The sequence below is a fragment of the Pteropus alecto genome, unplaced genomic scaffold, assembly GCF_000325575.1.
Source record: "Pteropus alecto unplaced genomic scaffold, ASM32557v1 scaffold359, whole genome shotgun sequence".
Lineage (NCBI taxonomy): Eukaryota > Metazoa > Chordata > Mammalia > Chiroptera > Pteropodidae > Pteropus > Pteropus alecto.
Window position 1 is genome coordinate 643,379 of NW_006443119.1, and position 27,382 is coordinate 670,760.

The 27,382-nt window shown below is 40.6% G+C and overlaps 1 protein-coding gene and 2 pseudogenes across 5 annotated transcripts in view; 1 reads left to right on the top strand and 2 right to left on the bottom strand.

Annotated features, from left to right (window-relative positions):
- Window positions 1-27,382, bottom strand: part of SRGAP2 (SLIT-ROBO Rho GTPase activating protein 2) — a 224,639-nt gene that overhangs the window by 61,110 nt on the left and 136,147 nt on the right. For all 5 annotated transcript variants that reach the window (XM_015597851.2, XM_006922833.3, XM_015597850.2 and 2 more), the window contains exons 5-7: window positions 10,468-10,530; window positions 2,442-2,657; window positions 1,726-1,854 (exon numbers count right to left, since the gene is read on the bottom strand). In XM_015597851.2, the coding sequence (XP_015453337.1) occupies window positions 1,726-1,854; window positions 2,442-2,657; window positions 10,468-10,530 (408 nt within the window). The remainder of the gene's footprint in view (window positions 1-1,725; window positions 1,855-2,441; window positions 2,658-10,467; window positions 10,531-27,382) is intronic.
- Window positions 3,956-4,074, top strand: LOC112471871 (annotated as a pseudogene).
- LOC112471844 lies at window positions 22,868-22,986 on the bottom strand (annotated as a pseudogene).

A 27,382-nucleotide genomic window follows, 5' to 3' on the forward strand; every position in this document is an offset into this window, starting at 1 on the left:
GGGGCTAAGGATTGTGACTGACAAAGCTGCCCCCGGGGGCAAAAGAAAAAGAAAAGGACAAATCAGTGGAAGAGTTGTGGTGGACCGCACTGTCTGAGGTTGTGGTTTTGTTTTCTTGTTTGTTTATTTTTAAACCAAATGTGAGGTAAATAGCAGATCTTGAGCATAAGAAAGAAGGAAGTGATTCTCTCCCTCTAGAGAATAAGCATCTCTCCCAGTGAAGACCCCCCGCCCCAGGAGGAGAAAGGGTCCTGTTTAGGGCTGTGACCTCCACTGGAGGACAGTGTTCAGATTGGCACCAACAAGCAGAGAGAACAAAGAGGTACCTGAATGGAGATCAGGGCTCCACTTACCCAGTGTGACAATGACACCCAGGGCATTAAGAGGCTGAAACCTACTGAATCAAAAATCCTTGGTTGAAGGGAGACAGGAATCTGGATTTCAGAAAAGTTCCTCAAGCAACTATGATGTGAGGCCAAATTTAAGAACCTATGATCTAATCCAATTCTTCAGTTTGCCAGAGGGGGGCAGGGGGAAGAAAGAGACAAAACAGAGCTCTAAAACAGTTCAGTGACAAGCCCCCAATTTAACAGCGAATCTTAGACCAGAATCCCACACGATATTGTGAAGTGTGGCAAGTTTGTGGAGAAACCAAGGCAGGCAGGCAGGCAAGTATGTGCGGTCTGGCCAGAGGCTTGTAAAGCCCAGCTGCTGCCTGCTGACAGTCAGAGGCGAACATCGGATGTCAGACAGGAGACTCGCCAGGTTCTGCCTGAAACCCTGGAGACCGGGGTGCTGATGCTAAGTTGGGTGGGTCCAGGCCCCTTACTCTGACGACAGGAGGGAGAGGTGAGAAAGGGAGCACTTACGCCGCCTCAGTCAGACTGGCTCAAGAACTGTGTCAGTTTGGAGTCTGTAGGTGGGAGGGGTTGCAAGATGCAACTACGTATAAAGTTTGAGGGGAAGCAGCAGGAGAAAAAAGGCCAAGGCTGACCCATAAGACTAAAGTTGATAAACAACCCTGTGCCCGCCCCAACCAAGCGAAACACATGTGCCTACTATCCTGTTTCTCTCATTATCTTGGCACCACATAAAAAGTACGAGCCACGTGTCTGGGACATCTGGATCAGGACCCTAATTATTTGCAATGTAACTTTGGGCAGGTAACCCTCTTGACCCCTAGATTCCTTATCTACTACCTGAAGATAGTAATACTGATCCAAAAGAGTGATATGACAATCAAATGAGATAATCCTGAGAAACATTAAGTGTTACATAAATGTAAGGTGCAGCATTCTAATTCTTTAGCTTTTGCCACTCACTTCTATGTGCAAGTAGCTGATCTAAGAAAGATCTGTTTCCTGGGAGACAGAAGTGCATGACGGTCATAAGCGTGGGTTAGTAATTGGACCTACATACAAATTTTGCCTCTGTCACTTATTAGCTGACTCTGGGTACGTCATTAGAACTCTGAATTTTAATTTGTAAAAATAGAGATAATAAGGCCATCTTCCCAGGATTCTAGTGAGGACTGAAGGAGAGGAAGTGTAAAGTGCTTCACCTGGTACCTGGTACATGATAAGCCCCTGATGGATCATGGCTATTTTCTTCGTAATTGTTCTCAAAATGCTTTGAGGTGCCTGAACAATAGAACTGGAAAACACCTGACCTGATCTCCGAAACCAGGAAAGAGGCACCCTTGAGCCCCCAGCTTCAAGCACTTACATCAATCAGGTCAGACAAGTCATGGATGTAGTACTTGAAGACAGACGCATTGGTCGCCTCCAAAGCCAGTAAGTACTCGTTCCGGGCTTTAATGGCCTTCAGCTTATTCTCCGTGTACTTGGCTTGGCGCTGAAAAGGGAACAAAAGTTCAATTTTACTTTTTTTTCTTTTAAGGGGAGATTGTTCTCTAAAAGATGAAAGTACAGTACATTCGAGAACCACAATTGTGCTGCTACTCCCTATGCGCGTCTGCCTTAAATTGGGTTCTAATTCTGTTTAATGAGATTCAAGGGCATAATGTAGATCAATCCGGGAAAGGTTAATGAGGCTCCCTACTTTAGACGTGTGTCCCACTTTGGTTCTATCTGCAAATACTATTCTCCATCCTTGCATGGCCACCCTGAAGGAGGTGTCACTATATCCGCCCCTGAGCACCTGACACACGAAGCCAAACCCCAGCTCCACAGTCCCCACCCAGGCTTGGGAAAGGTCACTACTGTTTACTGTGTTATCTGCTACAAGTGAAAAACTGGGAGCCCACATGCCCAGCTTCTTCCAATACCTAGGATTCCTTCCACGGCAGATAGCAAGGACTCACTTTTGGTCATTAGGCTCTAAAGGAAGCCAGAGCTTCCTTGTTCTGCTTTTCATGATGCCTGCAAGAAAATTCCTAGAATGTTTCTCCCCAGCCCCTACCACTGCTGGAGTGTACACACCTTCTCCTTCATCTTCTCAATCTTCTTCACTGAGCTCCTCCGGACATGCTTCTCCTCAATGCGGACGTTGGAAGAGGAGTCCGGGGAGCGTGGGGTCTGCCGGTCCTCCTGCTTCACGGATTTGCCAATCTGCTTCTCCTCCTGCTTCTCCGCCTCCTTTAGCTTACTCTGAGCACTGATGCTGTCGGCATTGTACATGTGATATGTCTTCATGACCTGCAAAACACCCCCCGCCCCCGCCCCAGAGGTCAAGCCAACGGGGTCAATTCTCTGCTTTACAGACTAACAGACTCAGCTGGACCTCTCCCCCTGAAGCAATATCCTTAAGGGAGAAAATCGTCATATCCTTAAGGGAGAAATTCATAAGTGTTTGGAGTGGTGTTTAACGTTATATATTAAAGACTTCTCCAAAGGATATGAACTGAGCCAACATGTCTTTTTATTAAAATGACTCCACGTCTTCCATTATGTATTATTCACTTCTATTTGTTAACATTTGTGTCATTACTCTTTTATATTGGCCAAGGAATTTCTATTGCTTAGTCAGGTAGGTAGAGAATACCACCACCACTCAGGCCCCAGAGCAAAGCCTGGTTAGGAACCCTGAACAGGACAGCACAGCCTGTGCTTTTTGGACCTTTCAGATTTAAAATGAGGAAGAAGAAAAGGCTTCAGAAAAGCTTTGTGCTGGCCGAGCATCCTGGGGATCTGTCTTGTCTGCTTTATCGAGATCAAACACTCTCACACACAGCAACCAGAAAAGCAGTAGCAGTAACAATGGCAGCTATCATTTCCCAAGCACTTAGTATATTCCTGGCTTTGTAACAAGTTGCTATTCATGAATTTTCTTATTTCATCCTTGTAACACTCCTATGGTCTGGACGACAACCCTATAAAGACTACAAACCCGCACAAGAATTCAGGTAAGAGCCTGAGAAGGAATAAAATCCATATGAAACGAAACTGCAGTTGCCGCAGGAATGAAGCAGTATAAAAGGAGAGGGATACAATATTCCAGTTCTGCATCAAAGCAACTGTGGTGAGTCTAGTCCCTTTTCTTCATAGGCTGGGGAGCCTGGAACTATATTTCTTTCCAGTCTTACCAAACATACTACTTCCAACCACAAGGTGCCTGCTCCTCCCTGCTGGAATGTTCTGTTTCTACACAGGGAGCCTCTAGCTTCTACTTGCGAATTAAAAATGCTTGATAACAAACCAAGAAAGCTAAAGTTCAAGAGACTGACATTTTGACGCCATGAGATTTCTTTGAGGAGAATTATAGAGTGTAGGAGTTAGGGTGTATGAATGTGTATGTGGAGGCAGGACTGAACAACAGAGGAGAACAAGTGTATAATATTAATAATAATCTCTACCATTTAGTACATGCTGTGTGTCAGGGGCTTTACTTTACGTATGTCACCTCATTTAATCCTCACAACAACTTTATGAAGGACATGTTACTATTTCCATGTTTAAAGACGAGGAAACAGACTCAAAGAAATGAACTAGTTTTAGTTCATGGCCATCCCACGCCGAACATGCCCGATCTCATCTGATCTCAAAAGCTAAGCAGGGTCGGGACTGGTTAGTACTTGGATAGGAGACCACCTAGGAAGACCAGGTGCTGTAGGCGTTAAAAAAAAAAAAGAGAGATTAACTATCACACTCAAGGTGACACAACTAGTAAATGGTTTAAATCAGGATTCAAACCCAGGTTTGTCAGAACACAAAGTCCACATCCTTAGCCACTAAGTACCAGTGTCTCTCCTCTACATAGAACCAGAGCTGTATTGGTTGGAAGAAAAGGTTAAGTTTGGTCAAGAGAGGCTTGAAAAGAGAAACTGGTTTCATTTATGAACTCGAGTTAGATGAGTTGTCTCAACTAGTGGCTAATTTGGCCCCCAGGAGACATTTAGCAATATCTGGAGACATTTTTGATTCTTACACTTGGAGCTTGCTGCTGGCATCTAGCAGGTAGAAGCCAGGGCTGCTAACCATCCTATGCCAGGATAGTGCCCACGACAAAGATTTATCTGGCCCAATATGTCTGTGGTGCCAGAGTTGACAAATCCTGGATTAGAGGGACTTTGAGGGTATATTAATCATTTAGGATTAGCTGGAGGTAGAGGAAGGAATGAAGAATACTGGGACACTGACAAAATCAAAGTACATTAGACTTTAAATAATGTCTCATTTTGGATGCAAAATGTTTTAAATCAGCTTCACCTTATTCTGAACCTGACATCATTTCCCATAAGTATAAGATCTACTCTTTATATTCTCTACAGAGGAAAAGTGATATTTATCATAGACAGTGTTGAAAACCCTTCTAAGTAACTCAAATGGCCCTCTAGGTTTCCAGGCAGACTAAGAAGCGAGAAACAGGTATCTGGTATCCTGGCTGAAGAAAGGTAGACAGGAGGCTCCTTTTTTTTTTCTCTTTGTACCTGAATGTGACCAAGGGATTCAAAAGCTTGAGTGAACAGTCATAAAAGTGGATGATTGCTAAGAAGGTCATTTTCTATTTCATGAAGATGCATAATAAATAAATAGGAAACACTATGAATAAACACAAGACAAAGAAAGCGCAAAGAAACAGTGCCAACAAGACAACACGTGAAGCAATAAAAATCAATTTATACTGCTCCTTTCCCCTGGAGAACTTAAAGAACGTTCTTTAAAAGCGTAAAGCGCTACCTTCATCTAAGAAACTATAAATTCCTAAAGGTAAGCACCACTTCTTCTCTCGCGTTCTCTTCTTCACAGTTGGGAATATAGTCATGTGGTCAGTGGTAGTTTCACAATCAATTTTGTTGCTCAAATGACTTAATGACACGGAATCTCTCTTCTGTGGAAATACAGGAGTAGTATAACTTGTGCCCTCCAACTCAAGGGAAAACTGAAGCATCCAAAGGCTGTAACTTGAATAAATGATGTCAAAACAATTGGAGAAACAGAACTTGGAGTTAGTTTTATATGTATATGTTTGTGTGTATATATAGTAAGGCAAATACAAACTAGGGAAAAAACTCAGCCGTCTAAATCCTCGATTCTACAAAGAGAATTAACTTTACTTTGAAAAGCTAAATATTGAATTCATGTCTTTAGCTCTGTTCCTTCCCCAAGCTACACTAAAATAACAGAAAAGTTTTTATTAGGATTATTTTCATATACATATTGAGGAAAACAGAAAGAATAAAAGTAGAAGATAAAAATCAAGAGGCAGATTGTAACTGACCTACTGAACCCTAAACCAGAAGGAGAACCAAGAAGCAAGCAGACTTATATCACAGAAGACCTAAGAGGAATTGGTGGCAGTAGGATGAAGGCAGAAATAAAAACAAGAGAAACTATTGAAAGCCTGAGGATGGTTAGACTCCCAGATCCGAAACCCTCCCCCTCCACAGTGGAAGACTAGAGGTTTATACTCTTCAGGAGGGTTTACAGACTGGACACCTACCTGGCTCAGCTAAGGATAGGGCTGCTGAACTTAAACCAGAAGGATCAACTGAAAATTCTATAATAAATATTGGGATGGCCCAGGCCTCTTCACAACTTGGCTCCAAGACATAGGTGGAAAATCAAAAGAGCCTTGTCTAAGGAATCTGATTATTCAAGATAAAAGACCTAGAAATACTGATATAGAGGCTTCCCAAGGTCACAGTCAGATCACCCTACACAGGACCTGCAACCAGGTTTTCAGTGCCAAATTTTAAAATATAAGCAGGCAGCTAAAGATTATCAGACATTTAAGGAAAATATCTAACATGAAAGACCAAGAGCAAAATAAGCAATTGAGAGCAGCAATCCCCAACCCTTTCAGCACCAGGGACCGGTGCTCCTATGAGAATCTAATGCCTGATGATCTGTGGTGGAGCTAAGGCGGTGATGCTAGTGCTGGGGAGTGGCTACAAATACAGGTGAAGCTTCGCTTGCTTGCCAGCTGCTCACCTCTTGCTGTGCAGTGTGGTTCCTAACAGGCCACTGACAGTACTGGTTCATGGCCCAGGGGTTGGGGACCCCTGATTTAGGAGAAACAAAGTATTCAGAAAGAAAACTTCGAAAACAACCCATCAATAATATCTCTAGATAGATTAATGAGAAATGAAGAAATTACATTATGAAACAAGAACAGGATGCAACAGAAAAGGAACATTTAGAGAACAATAAAAGAGCAATTAAGATTCAATTCAAGAATCTCTCCAGGGAGCCTGGCTTCATGTCCCTGCTCTGTGCAGACATGTATACATGTATTTTTCTTGCTGCTTTATTTCTCTGTCTTCTATTAAAACTAAATGCCTTGAGTTCAGGGACATTTCTTATTTGTCTTTGTACACTTAGTGCCTAGTGCTAGAGAGGCAAGCAGAGTTGGGGGCCTATTAACTGACACTATTTCAAGCAGGTGCTAAATACCAGTCTGAAGCGGCTCTGCAAGCAGACGGCTGCTGCACCAAATCCAGGGGACTATATTCGAGGGGAGCACAGAAGCATAAAACCTCTGGGGCACCAACATCCCCCATGCCCCAACACCTCTTCCTTCTTTCTCAATTCTAGGGCTTCTTTGACTCTTCTTACTCAGCCAATCCATAGGGCTTCAGTGCCCCCAAATACCCTCCTTCCTTAGGGATAGGGCTGCCCGGCTTATCCAGACACAGCCTTTAATTACAAGTGAGGCAGAAAATTCCAGACTTCTTTAGGAAGCAGTGTGCTCTGACTTCAAAGGCATTCCTAGATCATCAGTTGGAAAATGAAAACCACTTACACCATGGCCTACAAACTAGCCAGCTTGTTATGCGGAGGAGAATGAAGGCTTACTGGATTGCTCTCTGAGTAGCAGCTGTGGGAAGAAGACCCTGGCACAGAAGCCACGTCAGGGAAATCAAAAGCCTGTCAGGCGAAAAGAGGAAGGTACAGAGAGGAAGCTGGCCACTTAGGGCAGGAGTCTGGGGCTATTGCCCAAAGGCATCTTTATATGGGAACACCTGGGCCCTGCTCTTTGGATCATCAAGGTTCAAACGTACTTAAATTATCAATCCTTGGGTAATCAGTCTTCCAAAAAGAAGTATTCATGGACATTAGGGGCATATGCAAGGTAAGAAGAGAAATGAATATAGAGGGTTCCTTATATCTTTGATTTTCTTTATCCCATGACCGCAAATAACTTCTGTTGCCTACAGGGTCACTGAAATGAGAGACCCTTCTGTGCCTTCCTGAACAGCAGATAAGCTCCTTATATAAGAAGCCCTCCCTTGGTTTCTTCTAAATCCCAAGAGAGAGAGAGAGAGAGAGAGAGAGAGAGAGAGAATATCTGCTGTAGCAGATAGCTTCCCCAAGACGGCATACAATGGTCCCAAGTTCCTACTTGATGAAACCACTGTCCCATGTACGGTGACCAATGGGTCTGGTTTATTCAGAACTTTCCTAGATTCAACACTGAAAGTCTCATGACCCAGGAAGCCCTTCAGTCCTAGGCAAACTGGGATAGCTGGTTGCCCTAAGGCCACAGTGCTTTATTCAGACCAGTTTTATGCTTATCTCACCCTTCAGAAGAAACAACCCATAATTCTATTCTTTCCTAATGGGCTATAGAATCTGCAAATTCATTTGACCTTTACCTATAGTTTGATATTTCAGGAAGTTGACTCCTCCAGTACCCCCGCTTCCCAGGATGTGAGATACCAGTATATGGAGAATGCGGAGACCTGGATTATAGAGGTTAGGAGCATCCCTGAAGGTCACATGGCTAGTGGTAGACCAAGTAAAACCTGGGCTGCCTAATTCAGGAGACTCTCATCACTAGGTCAGGGTTTTTCAATCTTGGTAATATTGATATTTTAGGCCAGGTAATTCTTTGTTGTGGGGGATCGTCCTGTGCATTGCAGGATTTTAGTCGTATCCTGACTTCCAGCACTCCTCTGCCCCAGTTATTACAACCAAAAATGTCTGTAGACATTGTCAAATGTCCCCTTGAGGGAAAAAAGTCACCATGCCTGAGAATCACTGTACCAGAGAATCACTGCCTTCTCTGAAACTTTCCAGTGTTCTTTTTTTCCTTCCTATTACCTACTACAAGAAAATATCAAATTTTATTTTGGCCTTGGATCAGATTATAAGTGTGTGTCAATTGACCTGATGGCAGAGGTACCACACTCAGCCAATTCTTAGTTTGCACACCAATAAGAAGATTTTATGCTCTGCATTGTCTATGGCCTTACAGTGGCTAGTAAAGCACTGGCCGACACTGGATGCCTGCAGAGTGCAGTTCGAGGTGCCAGCTCGGCCTTCCTCAGACCAGAACAGCAAGTGCCAGGGTTTTCTTCCTCACGCCAACACAAATCATACCCTTTCACTTGTAATTATTATTTTTTTAAATCTTAGAATATTAGGAGATCTAGGACTCTGAGTAATGCTAACAGATCCCTAGATACTGTTCTTCCTTTGCTGCCTAAGGTCTAACTGCAGAAGTGGCACAATAGATTTAAGTTAGTTTGGGGTTTGCTGGTTATCCAACTTACTGTTCTGCAGAAATGGCCCATAGCAGAGACCCGAGATGCTTACAGAAAAATAAAAGGATTCATCTAATGACTACGTGTGTCATTTTTTATCTTAGTGAATTCTTTGCAGAAGAAAGGAGTAATAATAGCTCTTCTTGGTACCTAGAAGATCCTCTAAAAATAAAGAACAGAAGTAAAGTATTAAAAAGACAGGGGGTTCAAGAAACTCATCCAGTCTGAAAATAGTCCATGTCAACATGCTCCTATCTTTAAAAAGCCTTAACTTCATCTGAAAGAAATGAAAACTTGGGAGCTAAACCAAAGGGTACTCTCTATCTACTTGGCTTCAGAGCAGAAGAGTCACAGTAGAAATTCCAAACAAACTGAGCATCACTGGAGACAAGTCTGATGACTTCTCTACCCTATTTACTTTCTTAACAGTTGCCATGACAAAATGGCCACACCTAGACTCTTGGATCAAGAACATGGAATTCTCTGATCCCAAATGCCTGTGATGCATGTCACCACTGCCTGTCTTCCTGTGAATTAAAGAGAAAGAGAGAGAGAGAGAGAGAGAGAGAGAGAGAGAGAGAGAGAGAGAGAGAGAGAGAGAGAAAGAAACAAAGAAAAAAATGCAATGAATAAGCAAGTAAACACAGGAAATCAATTTCACCTCCAAAACAGGATGGGGCAACCCTGCAGAATGACACAGAGGCCTGGCACAGCTCAGCTGGAGAAGGGGCCCTGGAAAGCTTTGACAGCACAATCGAAATATTCCCTGTACAGCATCAGGAATTTCTTTGGTGTGCATGTATGTTTTAATTGTAATTAACGGAACACGGTGAGAGGAAGAACCACCACCATCACTTCCCAGTGCATGAAGAAACACACAACAACAGGCATCACGTGCCTGAAGCGCCAGTCATTTCAGAACGTTTGTGTTTTTTCTCCAAGCCTGAAGCCTGCCTCTTTACTAAGGTCTGGACTTTATAAAACCTCAGGGAGGTGATGCAAAGCTCTCTCTGCCCGAACCGGTCCCTCATATTCCGAGCATTTAGGACTGTGCTTCCCAGCACCTGCTCTAGTCTCAAACAGGTGGATCAATTCAAGAACTGATGCAAAACCTTGAACCACAAATCTTTTCCAACATGCACATGTTAATGGTGCAAAGCAGGCTGTGTTCCTTGCCATTAGGTTCGGGGCCCCTGGTTTGCTGCTAATGGGGGTTAGTTGTGGTGGTGAGGTAGGCCTTCGCTGGTCTATAGTGATTATGCCCCCAAATGAAGCAAGAGTTAGCTGGTATAGCTGAGATCTTTTTTTGAGAAAGTGTTTTGTTTTGGGGTTTTTTCTGTGGCTCATTCAGGTTTGAAAATAAGAGTGTGAAAGAAGAGATGGGTGGAGGCACCGCCATTGGGGACCGTGCACTGTCCTCAACCTCAGCTCAGTTCTGTTGCTGACATGACTCTGGCCAGGAACGGCCAAATCCTGCTTCTCCCTGCTTGTTAAAGAGCCAGGCGACCCATCTGATTTACCGAATAGAGTTCATTCAGGACCTTCATCAAATCATCTTGGAGCTGCTGGCCGACTTCTTTACTCTGCAAAGAAAGAGGAATGAAGGTTAATTGAGAAACAGAAGGACGGAGGAGGGGGCAACAAAGGCAAGAGCAGCGCTGGCTCTACAAATAACACTGACTCAATTAAGGCCCATATTTAATCCAGCAAATCAGATAACCACTCCGATCAGACCCAATTATGGTCAGATTACTCAAAGAGTTTTAATAAAATGAAATGTGCTCCTTTCATAGCCTAGCAAAGTCAATCGTGTGGAGGGAAAATGGGTTGTAGCCTTTGATTTTTCAATTGGTCCCCAAAGACCAGGCCTGAAAGCCATATCCTACCTAGCAACTATTGTTAGGTGAAACAAGCTTTCTAGGAGACTTGTAGTCAAATATTCTTGAGAATTGTGGAGGCAAGTAAGATGTGAAATAGGAAGAGGTAGGAAGAAGTACATAAACATCCAAGGACTTTGAAGTACCTAACTAAATAGGAACCTCCAAGCAAGTAGGAGTTACCCCTCTCATTTGCTTTATCTCTCCCTCAAACTCCCAGGACAGTGGCACCTCAACAATGACTGGTTGTGAGATTAGCTAACGCTACTCAGTTCTGAAAATATATGTGAAGGGGTCGCCAGTTGGTTAATCCTAAGCAGTGGTAGCTCTCGAGTGCTTTGCTGCTGCCACCCAGGGCTGGCCTCTAACCACACAGAACAGCCGGCTAGAGAAGAATGAGGAAACAGGAAGGAAGAGCCGCGCCTTCTACACTGAGTGTTCTGTGCCAAGCCCAAGAGAGCAGGGGTAAACTGATTGGCATCACCAGGTAATTGAGAGGGGAAGCCCTTGTTTTATCTTCTGCCAGCTCCTTCTAGTTCTTTTCTACTAAAAATCAGATACCAACAATGCCCTTCGACCAGAATGTATAATACTAACCCTGGCACAGCTCAGTTTCCAGGCAAAGAAAGGAAAAGGTCTTGTATATCAGACGTATAATAACTTAATATCTTGCTTTTTTTCAAGATGTATGACTTGAAAAATATTTTTTCTGACTACAAAAGGAATACGTTTGTTGCAATAAATAAGAAAACTGTAGAAAACCTCAAAAAACAAAAACTAACTCAATTTCTTCCACTCTAGACTTTGCTATATATTTTTCTAAACTATGATTTTTACGGAACTAGGATTATATCATGCATGCTGTAATTTATTTACTTAAATGTATGTTGTGAACATCTCCCTAAGTATAGTCTTCTATAACATTACAATAAGTCTACTGATGCAGCTCCTGTTTTTGGACATATATTCTGTTTACAAATTTTCACGATAAAACATGCTGTATTAAATTACTTTGTACATAATCAATGCACATACCTTTCGTTATTTTATCCTAGAAGTAACAGTGCTGAGTCAGAGACTACTTATTTATCCTTGAGAAAAACTGTACTAATTTACAATACCACGCAAAACATACAAGAATGCTATTTCATTTTTTTTTGTCTTGACGATTGATACGGTATCCTACTGTAATTTGCAGACCTTTGACATTAGTGAGCCTTTTTTTTTTTTACATGCTTATCAGTCGTTTTCATTTTTCCTTCATACTTTGCCATTTTTCTAGTAAGGAATTAATTATGGAATATAACATATGTGTGATCTTTGTCATGAGTTGACATGAATTTTCATACCCAGTAGTGTGGAAAGGAGTGGAAGGAGCCCAGAATTAGCAATCACAAGAATCTTGCAGTCCCAGCTCCTCTCCCACCATCAAGGAGATAACTGTGAACAACTTGGTTAACCTTTCTGGGCCTGTATTTTCCTTTCTGTAAAATGAAAGTCTTTGGCTTAAACAGTCCTAAGGTGTTTTCCAACCCTTGCCATTCTCTGATTCTTCATGATCTTTTGCCTGGCTTCTTGAGTCCATGTTAGATTCAAACACCACCCATTTCAGCGTATGGCTGGTCGACTTCAATCCACAAGTTAGAAGATAATGAGCAAGTTCTCCTCAGGGACCGAGATGCTCTACAAAATGAATGGCTGCAGGAGTATCTCGCCAGTCTTAAATTTACCATTCCCAATGTCTCTCATCCAATGACTTCAACCACTGGAAGAAGCCACATGAAGGAATGCCTTTCATCTAGGAGCTCACGTACTGGCTTCTCCTTCCCTTCGTGAGCACAGCTGAACTCCCTTGAAGCAGCAGAGGTCCAAAGAGGTGAAGTGAGGCAAAATGACTCACCAACCAGCCCGAGTCAGCAACAAGGCCAGGAAGTGACCAGGCGTATCACTTCCAAGTGCCCTGCCCTCCCGCCTCGGGGCCGACTCCCCTTGCCAGCCTCCCACTCTCCCTTACTACCTCCTTATGTTTAAATGACAGACGTTACAGGAGAAAGCTCCCAGTCCTCAACCCTGTTGCTTACCCATGACTTAAATAACTTATCCCCCAGGGGAGGTGGGGGGAGGGAAGGGAGAGAAAAAAACATAACCAATAAAACAGCAATTAGCCCAGGCAGATGTTTCCTTTCATGTACTACTGATTAGTTGGAAAAGGAAGACTCGACTATTATCCCTGTTTATCTGAACCCGCTGCTGAAGGGATCCTGACTTCAGGCTCCCCTTTGGCTAAGGGCTGGGCTGGGGACACTCGTGTTGCCGGCCTAGTTAGTCTCCCATACAGCCCATAGCAAGCCCCCAGCAATCCAGAGCAATTCTGACCCAAAGAGAGAGGAAGGAAATAGCTAGTGCCTCTCCTTTCCAGATGACAAAAGGCCACCCATTCTCTATTTCATAAAACTTAACTCTATGCCTTTGGGGGCAAGTGCAGCAAGGGCTTCCGTGCTGGCGGCTCTGGAAGGGTGGTGGGAGCTGGGGAGCTTCAGGAGGGCCCCGCCCAAAGACAAGGGGGACATTTATTCCTGAGAACAACAAAACCTGATGAGGCCAAGTACATGACCACGAAGACTGCAGAGGCTTTCCGTTCCCGCAAAACAAAGCAAGGGGTTTCTAAGCAAGGAAGAGAAAGAGAATTTACAGAGTGGTCTTTGTGTACTATCGCACAGTCCACATCTCTTTTCTTTAAAATTTCTTGGAAGAGAATGAGTCATCTAAACATTGCAGGAAACCAAACAGAAGTTGAGGGAAAAAATTACTTTGGGCAAAGTTTTTCTCTTAAATGTTTGCCTAGTAATCTTTGCCTGAAAAAAAAAAAAAAAGATGCCTAAATTTAGAAAAGAATTGTGACACAGTTAACAATGCTGGTTCTGTGGGATAGGAAGTGCAATGGTGTGCTCAGGCAGGGATCTTTTATTTTGAAACTCACCACCACGGTTTGGCTAATGCGTGTTTCACGGGGCCCCCACTCTGCCTGCTGCTGGGGTGGGGCTGATCAGAAGGCAGTGAGATTGCAACAGCTCCTGCCAGCTGTGTGCTTACAAAACGGGTAGGGAATCCTCCTTTTCCGACAGATAACAGCATCGGACAACAGAACTGAAACACACGATTTCATTTCCGCAAGGCTAACGTTCCAAAGCTTCCTCACTCCCCAAAAGGATACAGCTAAAGAAATAGAAGAGAACAAGAGGCTACATGGTCTGGGCTGCTGGGACACTAGGATGGTCACTCATCTTTGGATCGATACATTTCCGGGGCTTGGATGAGTATGTCTATTAGCATTTCCCAAAGAACACTGATTATGAAAGGATTTTAAAAGCAGCCCTCATCAGGAAGATACTACAAAGCTGTATGATTTGACGGGCACAAAATTACCCCTCATTTGTATAAAAGAAAGAAAGAAAAAAAAGAGGTAGGTTGTCTGTGCCATGCGGTGAGAGCTAATTTCAGTCCCTGCCAAGGCTGAGCCTGTCAGCAGGTAGAAACAAGTAGGGTCATTTAGTTCTCTGCCGATGAGCCTGTGTCAGCAGTTTTCCAAAAAAGACTTTTCAAGGGTTTAGATCTTACTCTAGCAGTGCTAGCATCCCCTCCCCATCCCAAAGATACTTCTGAGACCGATTATTTTAAAAAACCCAGTTTAAAAATGAATTTACATTTATAGACATCAGAGGAAAGGGACATAAACCCTATATGAGGCTCTGGCAGCAGAAGCGCCACCAGATGTAGAGTGACAGTTTCGGGGGCACTCACTCGCCACTTCAAAGAGGCCAAGCTTCATGAGCTGGAGATCTGCCTGAAATGCTTTTGGTGGGGAGGACAGGGCTGAAAGGAGTGGCTGTTTGGCTCCAAGGCCAGTGTTAGGTGATCGTGGGCACTGTGGCCTCTCCCTAACCCAACTCAGCCTCTCAAAATAAGTGGCGCAGTGTGAGGATGTGGGTACTGAGGGTAGTGACACTGGAGGTCAAAGCCCAGGAATGACTTCAGATTTCTCCTTGGCCACACTACTTGTGTATATGCAGAGGGACTCTCTATTCAGCCTTCACTCACTAACTAAGATACCACATGATGGCTCTATGAAAGCTGTGCTCCAGTCATGAGTTCATACTCTGGCTAGCTCATGGCAGTATACAACACAAATATATTAAAGTGCAAATCTTTTATCTAGAGGTAGGCTGGGAGCCACCACTATAGGGACACCTGAAGCATTTTTACCTTCTGATAATAACGCAGAGCAGGATTTCAAAAAAATACATTTTAAAAATCACAATCCAGTATAATGTGTGTTTAGAATAGTACTTATTATTTGCCGTGCATTCTGATAGTTCCTATTTTTTTCTCTTCTTTTTTTTGGTAGTCATAACTCACAGATTTCACTTTACAACTCATTACTGAGTCATTTTACACAGGTTTAAAAAGACTAGATATACTGTAACTGTGGAATTAATAAAGAAAATAGTGGTTAAGGACTGGAGCCCACCACCAAGACGGGCGCTAAGTAACTTGCCCTCTCAAAGTAGCTGATAGGATGTTTTGAAGCAGATTCAATTACCAGATGTTGGGGGGTGGGGGGGATGCTGGATTTTAAGGAGTAAGCAATAAATAATTTGTTGGCAAATATTTATAGAACACCTATAATGTGTCAAACACTTGTGGTTTGACTGGGAATATAGCAGTACATAAAACAGTAAGTTTAAAAGTTTACAATCTACTGAGAAAGATGGACATTAATCTGATGTCTGAGTCTATCTGAATACAACTCTTTCCATCTCAGAGGCATTACTAGAAATAGAATTTCTGAAGTTATATTTTTCTAGTTCAAAATCAACTTTTTTCTATCTCAGCCAAGAGGTTTCCACACTTTATGGTAACTCCAGAGCAAGTTAGATATTGAATTTAGCTTGCCAGAAACAGAAATTTGTTTTCAAAATATGTAGCTATTACATAGCAAATCTTTTTTCCTTTGAATTTGCCTTTCTAAGTTATTAATAGATATTTTAAGTTATAATGATACTGTTTTAGTATAAGTGACTTCCAAAGCCATCACATTCCATTTTTATAGAATACGTTGAGGTTGTTAGCACGATAAAAACTAATCTCCCCTGTAGCTCCTTCACCCAAAAGTGAATGGGTGTAGTTAAATTCTCCTTGTATTTTAAAAACCTGACTCAGTCTGAGACCCAATACCTGTCTTAGAATTAGCCTTCTGAAACACAACTGGTTTCTCAATTAGATGCCAGTTTGATTATCTGAAGAATTTAGTTAAAAAAATATCCCAAAGCTACTAAGATATGAAACCATCTAAAACTAATAAAAGAGACAGATTATAACTTTTAAAGCATCTTTCTGTCTTCCACAGTGCCCAGCCCACAGCTTTGTACACAGTAGCCATAAATTAACAATTGTTGAATCACTTAGATCAAATTTTAGTTTCAACAAACACTAAGCTTTCACGTAACAAGAATAAGACAATATAGCTGTGTTTTCTTCACATAGATTATTAAAAGTAGAAACTCTATCAGAAATTATCCACATGAACTCCCTCAGATTCACAGATGAGCCCTCAAAAGTTAAAATGACATTTCCAGAGTCACACAGCTATTCAGGATCCTTTCTAGGACCATATGTTGTATCGGAAGAAGGTGAGACATACAGGCTCTAGAAGAGGATTTGAATCCTGATTCCACTCCCTGGTCATATTATTTAACCACTCTATGCCTCAGCTTTCACATCTGTAAAATAGGCTCATAATGAGATAATCTGTGAAAAGTGCTTAGAACAGAATCTAAATAGGCTCAATAAATGTTAGCTATTATTAATGTGAGAATCTGGCCCTCTTCACGCCCACTCAAACGCTCTTTCCACCACGCTGTGCTGCCTCCTTACGCAGCCTCTGAGCATGCTTATGATCGTGCTATGTGGAATTGGGCCAATTTCCAGAAGCTAAACCTAAGGCAGGGTTGTTCTAAATCCCTCGATGGGGGGAAGGGGGGCTCCATCAACTCAGGGAAGAAGAATCTTTGTTTTTCCTTTTGCCTGCTGCTGCACTACCTATTTTCCTCCCCAGTTTCAGTAAAAAGCAAAGTAACAATGAGTCTGGAAGAAATATGCAGTTTTCCTGGGAAAAAAAAAAAAACAAACAACACAATAAAAAAGCTAGGTGTTTAGGAGAAAGGAGGAAATTGGGCGGGGGAGGGTATTGTAGGAAGAAAGTAGAGAAGATAGAATTACTTTTTATCCCTCCAGGTAGATTAAACGGAAAAGATCCTTCTCAGCTGCACAACTGGGATTTGGTTCAATTGGGTACATAAATTAAAAGTCCAAAGGTAGGGGCTCGCTACAGCCTAGGTCAGTAAGACGAATACTGCCCATTACCAAGATCTGGTTTAATGAAACCCAGGAGCTTTCTCCTCTAGGGCACTTGTTTCAGAAAGCCATTTCCTTAAGATTTTTCCAGAAGTATTAGAATGTATAAGTAGTCAGACTTGATAACCCATTGTAATGCTAGTGGCCTTGGGAAAAAAATCCATTTTTTGGCATGACGGCAAACTCCATGAATTCAGCTCCCACCTTCTGTGGATACTTACTATGCTCTGTTGCAATTGACCAGAGCGTCTTGTCAGGGAAGCATATAATTTGGACAAGACTGTGACACACTGGACTGGGGCAAGGGTGGGGTAGTGGTTCAGGGCAGGAAGACGCCCTCTGCTCTCCCAAAACCTCAGATGGCACAGTCTGAAACACAGGCCTATAACAATATAAATGTACCCCCATGGTTGTTTCGATCTCTTAGAATGGTTTATTCTAATACTAAGAAAATAAGCTGAAAGCAATATCCCTTCAAAGGAAAGAGATAATCAAGTCTGAGGCTTCATTTCTTAAATCATCACTGTGATCCTTTTCTTGGCAAATTCCCACCTTGAATTCTTTCAGATAATGATTTCAGTGGGAGAGTAATAATGTCTTCAGGCCCTGATTTCTAGTGCCAAAGCATTTCTTCCTTTATTTTTTGACATTAAAAAGTTTTTTCAATTATAATTGACATTCAATATTATTTTATATTAGTTTCAGGTGTACAAGAGAGTATTTAGACATTTATATAATTTATGAAGTGATCCCCCCATTAGTCTAGTACATACCTGACACCATACAGTTAGAATATTATCAACTATATTGCCTATGCTGTACTTTATGTCCCTGTGATTATTTTGTAACTACCAATTTCTTCAAAAAGGACACGCGATGGCCAATAGACATATGAAAAGATGCTCAACATCACTAATCATATGAGAGATGTAAATTAAAACCACAATGAGATATCACCTCACACCTGTCAGAATGGTTATCATCAATAAATCAACAAATAACAAAGCATTTCTTGAGGTCACACTGAGGATGAGTGATCACCCCATCTCCCAAGCAGGACACTAAGGCATAGAAATTGTATCTAGGTGACCATGGTACCGTTGGGTAGACTGGGACGCAGGGGTCAAAAGACACAAAGGTAAACAGGCAACATGAGAGCACAAATCTCTCAGCAGCCATAAAATAAACTCTGGAGGAAAAACAGTCAATGGCTTGAAACTGGACAACATGGAGGGAAAAAAGAGCTAGAAAAGACAAGGTGCTTTCAAGCACATGCCTTCCTACAATAAGGAATTCCCGGAGCTGGGGGATGAGAACAATGCCTGTGTGGCTCCCAGAGAGCTGGGAGGAGGCTGGAAGAACAGGAGTTAAAAGACTTCATCTGAAAGTTGGCATCATGAACACAGAGAGGAGGGTGCCCTGGAAGGAAGCTAAACAGTCAGCAGCACCCATACCGGAAATGCCTGGGATCTGGGAAAATCGCTGATTAAAATACTTTAAGAAAGAGGAACCCAAGAGCAGTCAATTCATTGAGGGGTCTGTGTAGTTTTAGTACTTTTGGAGTTGCCTTACAATCCCACTGTCAAGAGAGAAAAAGAGGCTCCAGAAGGTTCAGTGATGGAGAGAACATGTTTTTGACACATCAGATGCCAGAGCCGGACCCAAAAGGATCCGAAAGCCAACTCTGGGAGACTGGATAGAATTCTTTACTGGCAGAGGATTCGAATGCATTTCTTTGGGGCTGGCATGGAAATCTGAGTGGGGACAGCTTTCTTCAGCTACAGTGGTGGTCTGCAGCCTTGTGTCCTTGTCCACACTATGCCCACACGTGCCACCACTCCTATCAGTCATGTTCCACATGCATTTTTAAAAAGATCTGTATCCTTAGAGGAGGACACCTTCCCTCTTGCAAGTACTTCATCTCTAATGAAAAAAACACTGAATTATGAGAAGGAAAATGTTTAGAGTTTGGAACTGGCAATTCCCAGTCTCCGGCTCTGATTTCTCAGCTAAGCGCTTCAATTTTTCCTCTTCTATTCAGGCTTTATAAATGTTCTGCGTACACCTGAAAAGAAAGTGTATCTATCTGGCTGCAGTGGTTAGGCACCGTGCCCATATGTGCTATCTAGGCAAACTGATTTTCTTTTTTTGTCTAGTTGTTTAATCATCCACTAAAACAGGTGTATCAAATCTCCCACTGAGGTTGATGATTGTCTATTTCTCCTTTTAATTATGCCCATTTTTTATTTATGTACTTTAAGGTTCTTTTATTAAGTATATACTTCTTTCTGATAACTTGAACATTTAATTATTAATAAATTCCCCTCTTTATCACTAATAATATTTTGTGCATTAAAACCTATTTGGTCTGATTTTTCAGCACTCTCTTTTTCCATCGTTTTGCTTTAAAACTTTCCATATCTTTATATTTAAGGTGTGTCTCTTCTCTTATAAGCAACATATACTTCAGTTTCGTTTAAAATCTGTCTGACAATCTGTTTTTCGACTTACATGAGTCAATTTATACTTACTGTCATTACTGATAAATTTAGGTTGAAATCCACCCACTGGCTATATGCTATTTTTTCTCTCTCTATGGTCCCTTTTCCTCTTATCTTTAACCTTCTTTCTTTCATTAAAAAAACAAACAAAAAAACAACTCAGTGGAAGTCGCTCTTTTTAGGTATATTCTATGTGTTCTGACAAATGCAGAGTGTGCAACCACCATGATAACTAAGACACAGTGCACTACCAACATCCATCAAAAAAATCTCTCATGCTGCCCCTCTGTAAACTCTCCTCCACCCTTTCCTGCTGGAAGCCATTGAGCTGTTCCATATCCCTATAGGTTTGCCTTTACCAGAATCTATCTTACCTTCTTTTGGGCTATTTTTTATTAATTGAGTTTCCTCCTCTCTTCGATTGGTAGATATACTATTTCTCCAGTGGTCACCTTAAATTACAGCATATATCCTTAACCTGCCAAAGTCTAAATTAATACTCTTACCACTTATTAGCCAACACTTTTAAACCTATTTTCCCACCCCCACCTAGACATAGATTCTATTGTCGCCATTTGCATTAATTTTATAAATGCCTAAAGCCCCACAAGATTATTATTATTTTTTAACAGTCAATATTCCTTTAGATGTACACTCATATAAACTTTTTTTCCTCTTCATTCTTTTCTACATCTCCAAGCTTCTATCTAGGATCATTTTCTTTCTGCCAAAAGAATACCATTTAGGATTTCTTTTAGTGCAAATTCTGCTGGTGATAAATTCTCTTAGATTTTTCTTGTCTGAAAATGTCTAGTTCGCCTTCATTCTTGAAGGATATTTCTTTCAGCACTCCATTCCATTTTCTCCTGTCTTCTCTTGTTTCTCTTGAGAAGACGGCTGTCAATCTTGCTGTTGCTCCTTAGAAGGTGATACAATGGAACCTCCTTATCCACAGTTTTGCTTGCCATGGGTAACTGAAACTGCTGTCTCAAAATTTTAAATGGAAAATTCTAGAAAGAAACAATTCATAAGTTTTAAATTGCATGCTATTCTGAGTAGTGTGATAAAATCTCACACCGTCCTGCTCCATCACGCCTGGAATGTGAATCATCCTTTTGTCCAGTGTGTCTACATTGTATATGCTACCTGCCTATTAGTCACTTAGTAGCTATCTCGCTTATCTTATCGACTATTGCGGTAGCGCAGTGCTTGTGTTTAAGTAACCCCTACTTTACTTAATGTCTCATTCACCTCACTTCATTTCATCACACAGGCATTTTACCATGTCACATCATCACAAGATGGATGAATACAGTACAGTAAGATATTTGGACAGAGAGCTACATTCACATAACTTTAATTTCAGTATTTTGTTATAATTGTTTTATTTTACTATTAGTTATTGTTGTTAATCTCTTACTGTGCCTAATATATAAATTAAACTTTATCATAGTTATGTATGCATAGGAAAAAACAGTATACATAGGGTTCAGTATTATCTGTGGTTTCAGGCATCCACTGGTGGTCTTGCAATGCATCCCCCGAGAATAAGGGAGAACTTCCATGTGACTTTTTTTTCCTCTCTGGTTATTTAAAGGCTTTCTCCCTGTTATGGTTTTCAGCAATTTTACTATAATGTACCTACATGTAATTTTCTTTATATTTATCCTATTTGAGTTCATAATGCTTCTTCAATCTGTGACTTGATATCTTTTCTTCTTTTGGGATGAATCACAGCCAGTATCTCTTCAAACATTGTTTCTACCACCATTCTCTCTGTTCTCTTCTTCTGGGACTTCAAATGTACACGTTAGGCCCATTCACTATATCCCAAAAGTCTCCTGTGCTCTTTTTTGTATTTTCTGTCCTTTTATCTCTCTAAGTTTCAGTAATAATTTTTTTCTGATCTATCTTTCAGTTCATTATTTTTTTTTACTCAGCTTTGTCTAATCGTCTGTTTAATCCACACATTGAGTTCTTTATTTTAGTTACTGTATTTCTCAGTACTAAAATTTCACATACCATATAATTCACATTTTAAAGTGTACAATTCAGTGGTTTCTAGTACATTAATTACCACTATCTAATTCCAGAACATTTCATCACTCCAAAAAGAAACCTCATACCTGTTAGTAGTTACTCCTACCCTCCCCCTGCTCCCTTCCTGGCAACTACTAATCTACTTTCTGTCTCCATGGATTTGCCCATTCTAGATTTTTCCCATTAATGGAATCATACAATATGTGGCCATTTGTGTCTGACTTCTTTCACTAAGCATATTGTTTTCAAGGTTCATCCATATTATAGTATGTACCAGGACTTCCTTTTTATCGCTTAGTAACAGTCCATTGTATGGATATGCCACATTTTGTTTATCCATTAATCAGCTGATGAACATTTGCACTGTTTCCACTTTTTGATTATTATGAATAGTGCTGCTGTGAACATTCATGTACAAGTTTTTGGGTTAGCACATTTTCAATTCTCTTGGGTATAGATCTAGGAGTAAAATTGCTGGGTCATTGGATAATTCTATGCTTAAGTTTTTGAATAACTGCCATATTGTTTTTCAGAGCATCTGCACCATTTCACAATCCCACCAGCAATGTATGAGAATTCCAATTTCTCTACATCCTTGCCAACATTCTTTCTTTCCTTATTTTTCTTTTTTTAATCATAGCCATCCTAGTGGGTATAAAGTAGTATTTCATTGTGATTTTAATTTTTTGTTCTCTAATGACTAATAATGCGGAATATCTTTTCATGAGCATGTTTGGCCATTTGCATACCTTCTTTTTTTAATTGGGTTGTTTGTCTATGCTGTTGAGTTGTAAGAGTTCTTTATATATTCTGGATGCTAGATCCTTATCAGATATATGATTTGAAAATATTTTCTCCTATTTTATAAGTTGTCTTTTCATTTTTTGATTGTGTCCTTTGAAGTAGAGAAGTTTATAATTTTTATAAAGTTCAATTTATGTGTTTTTTCTTCTGTAGCTTTTGCTTTGGTGTCATACCTAAGAAACCATTATCTAACCCAAGATCACGAAGATTTACACCCATGCTTTCTTTAATCCCTCTAATTTTACATGCAATGGCTTTCTTTTCTTTTTCTCTTTCTTTTTTTATGCCTACAGCACCTGGTCTTCCTAGGTGGTCTCCCATCCAAGTACTAACTAGGCCCGACCCTGCTTAGCTTCCAAAATCAGATGGGATTGGGCAAGTTCAGGGTGGCAAGGCCACAGACACGCCTATGCTTTCTTCTAAGAGTGTTAGCTCTTACATTTATGTCTTTGATCCATTTTACTTTGCTTGATTCTTTTTTATAGTTTTCAGTTTTCTGTTATTATTTGATTTCATAAACATATTAAACATAAAGTTTGTCTAATAACGTTACATGGATCTCCTGTGGGTCTGTTGTTTTTCTTACAAGCACTATACATACAAAAGAATGAGAAAGAGATATCAGGCCTAGGACAATAGCATCTTCCATTAGAGAGGATTTAAATTTGCTTCTAGCTACTAACTATCCTAGATCGCCTTAATCCAATTAGGGATTAAGATCATTTAAAGCTAGACTGCAGTCCCTGTGAGGCTACTGAAGTCTATTTCTTATTCACCCTTACTTCTAAGCTGTATCCCAGTGGGGTACCAAAGCCTGGGGAAGTTTACCAGGGTTCCCTTTCCCTGGCCTGGAATTCCAGTTTTTGTCCTGGTAGCCCTACAAGGCTATGAAAAGCTCTGCTCAGTTTCTTGGCCTTCAGTGATCTTTTCTAGAATAGCGGATGATGCTTCTTGGGGAAAAGCAGCTCCAAAGACGCAGAAGGGTTGGTCTGAATTACCTAAACTGCCATTTCTAAAGCACAACTCAAAGCTTAAACTTGAAGACATAGATTATTTTATGTGTATGTGTACCTCACCAGGTCTGGTGCAATGCTGGATACCTAATAAGTACTAAAATATGCTCTGTATGAAAGAATAAATGAATACCAGTGAAAATGAAGGCTATCATATTCATGTTTCAAAGCTGTTCATTTCCCAGGACATGGTAACCAAATATTCCAGTAAAACAAAAGAGAAGCAAGCCTGAGGTTTTAAATATGGTTCCTCATTACTTCCTTAGGGCCTTTTCAAAAACCACAATCCATCAAAGGGCAGGAGGGGCTGAATCTACTTCATATAAAGGGCATTTGTGAAATAAGCTGTAGTGATTGAGAATCCAGATTCAAATCCCAGGCATTCTCTGGCAACCCAGTCCACCAAACAGAGGAACTCCACATGAAGTTCTAAAAATGAGCACATGTAAAAGTCTTATCCGAGCTATTTGGGGATCTAAGGAAGGTTTGGTTATCTAGTTCCTGGGACATATGTAAAAATGTCAGCCTCACCAGCTATGCCAAACTCTCTGACCACATACTGGCCTTTTCTAAATAACACTGGCATAAAAATGGAAAGAAGTAATCATTACCTCTAATTCTCTCTCCAGTAAGTGGCCATGTGCTGCTGATTTTCCCTTCATGATATGTCTGACATCTGTCTCCTTTTCATTTCTCCTGCCACTGTTACCACATTGCAGGCTCTTCTTATCCTGCCCCTGGATTACAGGCCCTGTCTTTCTGAAACAGCAGCTCTATTATATCATTTCTCTATGAATAAACCTTCCATAGTTCCCAAATGCTCTCAGAATAAAGTTCAAACTCCTTGGTCTAACATTCACGGATGGCTCTTTTCAGCTTTGTTTCAACTACTTTCCTCATAAATACTCTGATTTAGCCAAACTATTTTACTCACCACCCTCTGAAGGATCCTCACCTATTTCTGTGCTCTCTTTTGTCCTAAAGTCTGTTCCTTCCACATAGAATGTCCTTCCACTCCAATCCTCCCTCCATACTTACAGACTCCTCACTCTTCCATTTCTAATTATGAAATCCTTTTCATTCACTAAAAAGAAAGCTCAAATTTCACCTCTCTACTTCCTACAAGTAAAGCATTTAGTACCATACCTGGCACAGGGTAAATCTTCAATATCTATTCTTAAAAAAAAAATGAGTGTGTATTTGTTCGGGGGGAGGATATATTTTTCAATCAATGGTGATATGGAAATTGCATATCTGTTTTTTAAAAAATTAAATTGTTCCCTATCTCACACTATATATAAAAAATTGGTTTTATGAGAACGGCTTAGAGACCATAATGTGAACAACAAAACTATGACTTCTAGAAAATAATACAGTGAAATATCTTCAAGACCTTAGAGTAGGAAAGGCTTTCTTAAACATGGCAGAAAAAGCACCAACCATAAAAGAAAATGAATGCAACTGTACTAAAATTAGGAACTTTTACTACCCAATAGAAAATATGAAAAGAAAAAATAGACAAGGCGCAGTGTAGGAGACTATATGTCTACACATATAACCAATAAAAGGACTAATATCCACAATAGGCACTTCACAAAAGAATATATCTAAATGGTCAAAAAAAAAAGAAACTCATTAGCGATGAGATAAATGCAAATTAAAACCAATATGACATAGTTAAACTTAAGACTGTTAAAGTAAAACTACAGCTAAAATTAAAAATCTGACAATACTAAATGTTGGCAAGGATGTAGAAAAGTGAAACTCACACATTATTGGTGTGATGAAAATCACTAATGACCACTTTGGAAAACAGTTCAGTATTTCATAGTAAAGAAGAAGATATGCCTGCTTTTTTCACCCAGCAATTCCACTACTAGGTATATTCCCTAGAAATCTGGGCACGTGTACAACAGTATGTACATATAAGAATGTTCACAGTAGTCTCAAACTGAAAACAACCCAAATGCCCATTGATAACAAAATGGATAAATAAATCATAGAGAATTCATGAATGGAATCTTACAGTAACGAAAATAAACAGCTATACGTAACAGCATAGATGAATCTCACAAACCGTGGCCAACAAAAGCAGAAAGACACAAAAGCCTTCATACATTAGATTCCACTTATGCAAAGTCCACAAACAGGCAAAATTGAACAATGCTGTTTAGAGGTGAATACCTAGAGGATATAATTTAAGACAAGCAAAGAAATAAATAATAGAATAGGATAGTAGGGGAAATAGAGAAAGTTTTAACTTGAGAGGTGCTAAGAAAGTAAAACATATTGACCTCTGTGGTTAGTTACTTTGGTGTTTGCTTTATAATTACTCATTTATTATATTTCAAATTTTTAAAATTGAAAAAAAGTTTCATGATTGATTAGTGCTATCACAAATGCAGAAATGAGGTTTTTGCGAGTACACGTTGAACATCTGAGCTGGATATGAGCTCTTCCTCTACTGTCTGTCCTATATTCCCTAGCAATTATTATTTATGCCATTTATGGGACATTTATCATACTTATATTGCCTTGATGAGAGCTATTCATGCAAATGTATTCACCCCTTTCAACTACAGCATAAGCTTTTGAAGGCTCTGGACTATATCTTGCCATTAGTAATTAATAAAAATAGTAATTGTAGCTTACATTTTACCTAGTGTGCCTACTGTGCACTAACCATTTACAGGCATAACATTATTTAGTCTTTGTAATAACTCTATGAAGTAGTTATTATTATCTCCATTTTATAAATGCTAAAGCTTAGAGAGGTTAAATAATTTATCCATGGAAGCAGCTATTAAATGGTAGAATTAAAAGTTGAACTCACAAACTCCTATTCAATCCTATTTTGTCATATTTGTGGTCTCCTCATCTTATACAGTGCCTTGCATATATTAAGCACCCAATAATTATTTATTGGGTGAAAACGAGAGGGGAAAAGGCCATAAACTTTCATAGCAAGAAAGAGAGGGCTAGTACAAAAGACTATCTTTGATGTATCAGTTTTTAAATCTTTGCATATATTCTGTTGAAAAGGCTGTGATTCCATCTGTTAAAACGAGTAATATATGTAAGAGCTATAAAAATAAGCTGTGAGGCTTTTTGGTAGCTCTGAAGGTGGGGAGGTCACAGCTGGGCCAAGGATGTTGGATCTGATTGTTCTCCCAGCACTTCGACCCTCCCTCAAAAGACTTCAATAAAATGGTTTGATCCCCTCAACCCCGCCACCAATAAAAAAAAAAGCTGCAAGGATTTTCTGGTTAGAGAAAGGGAATCCAAAACTTAATCAGCTTTTAAATCCACTTGCTGCATTTGGATGGCTGGCAGTTCAAAGGGCAAATGGCAAACGTATGTCTCATGCAGTACCTCGGCTATAGTACAGACAGAAGTGAGCCAAGAGGTTTCCAATAACTGCTTTCCCACTGATGTGGTGGCCCCGTGGAAGCCTTCAACAGTCCATTTGTTCTTCACTTTGGTCTTGGGACTTCAGGATGAATGAGTTGAGGACGGAGGTGAATGACAAGGGTGAGCACTGTCCTGGAGGCACTGCCCTACAGAGTTCAGGCAGCAATCTTCTTGGGGAGCCCCAAGGAAGGGAATGGAAAGAGGCTTAAGACAATGGGTGCTTTCAGGAGTTTCCTCAGTACCCAGAGGAGAAGCAAGGAGCAGAGGGAAGATTCAAACACCCAGGGGAAAGGAAACCACTTTTGATCCATTCCAAAAACAACCATGATCAAAGAACCACTCGCCATGGTTATAGCAAAAAGAAAGCAACAACGC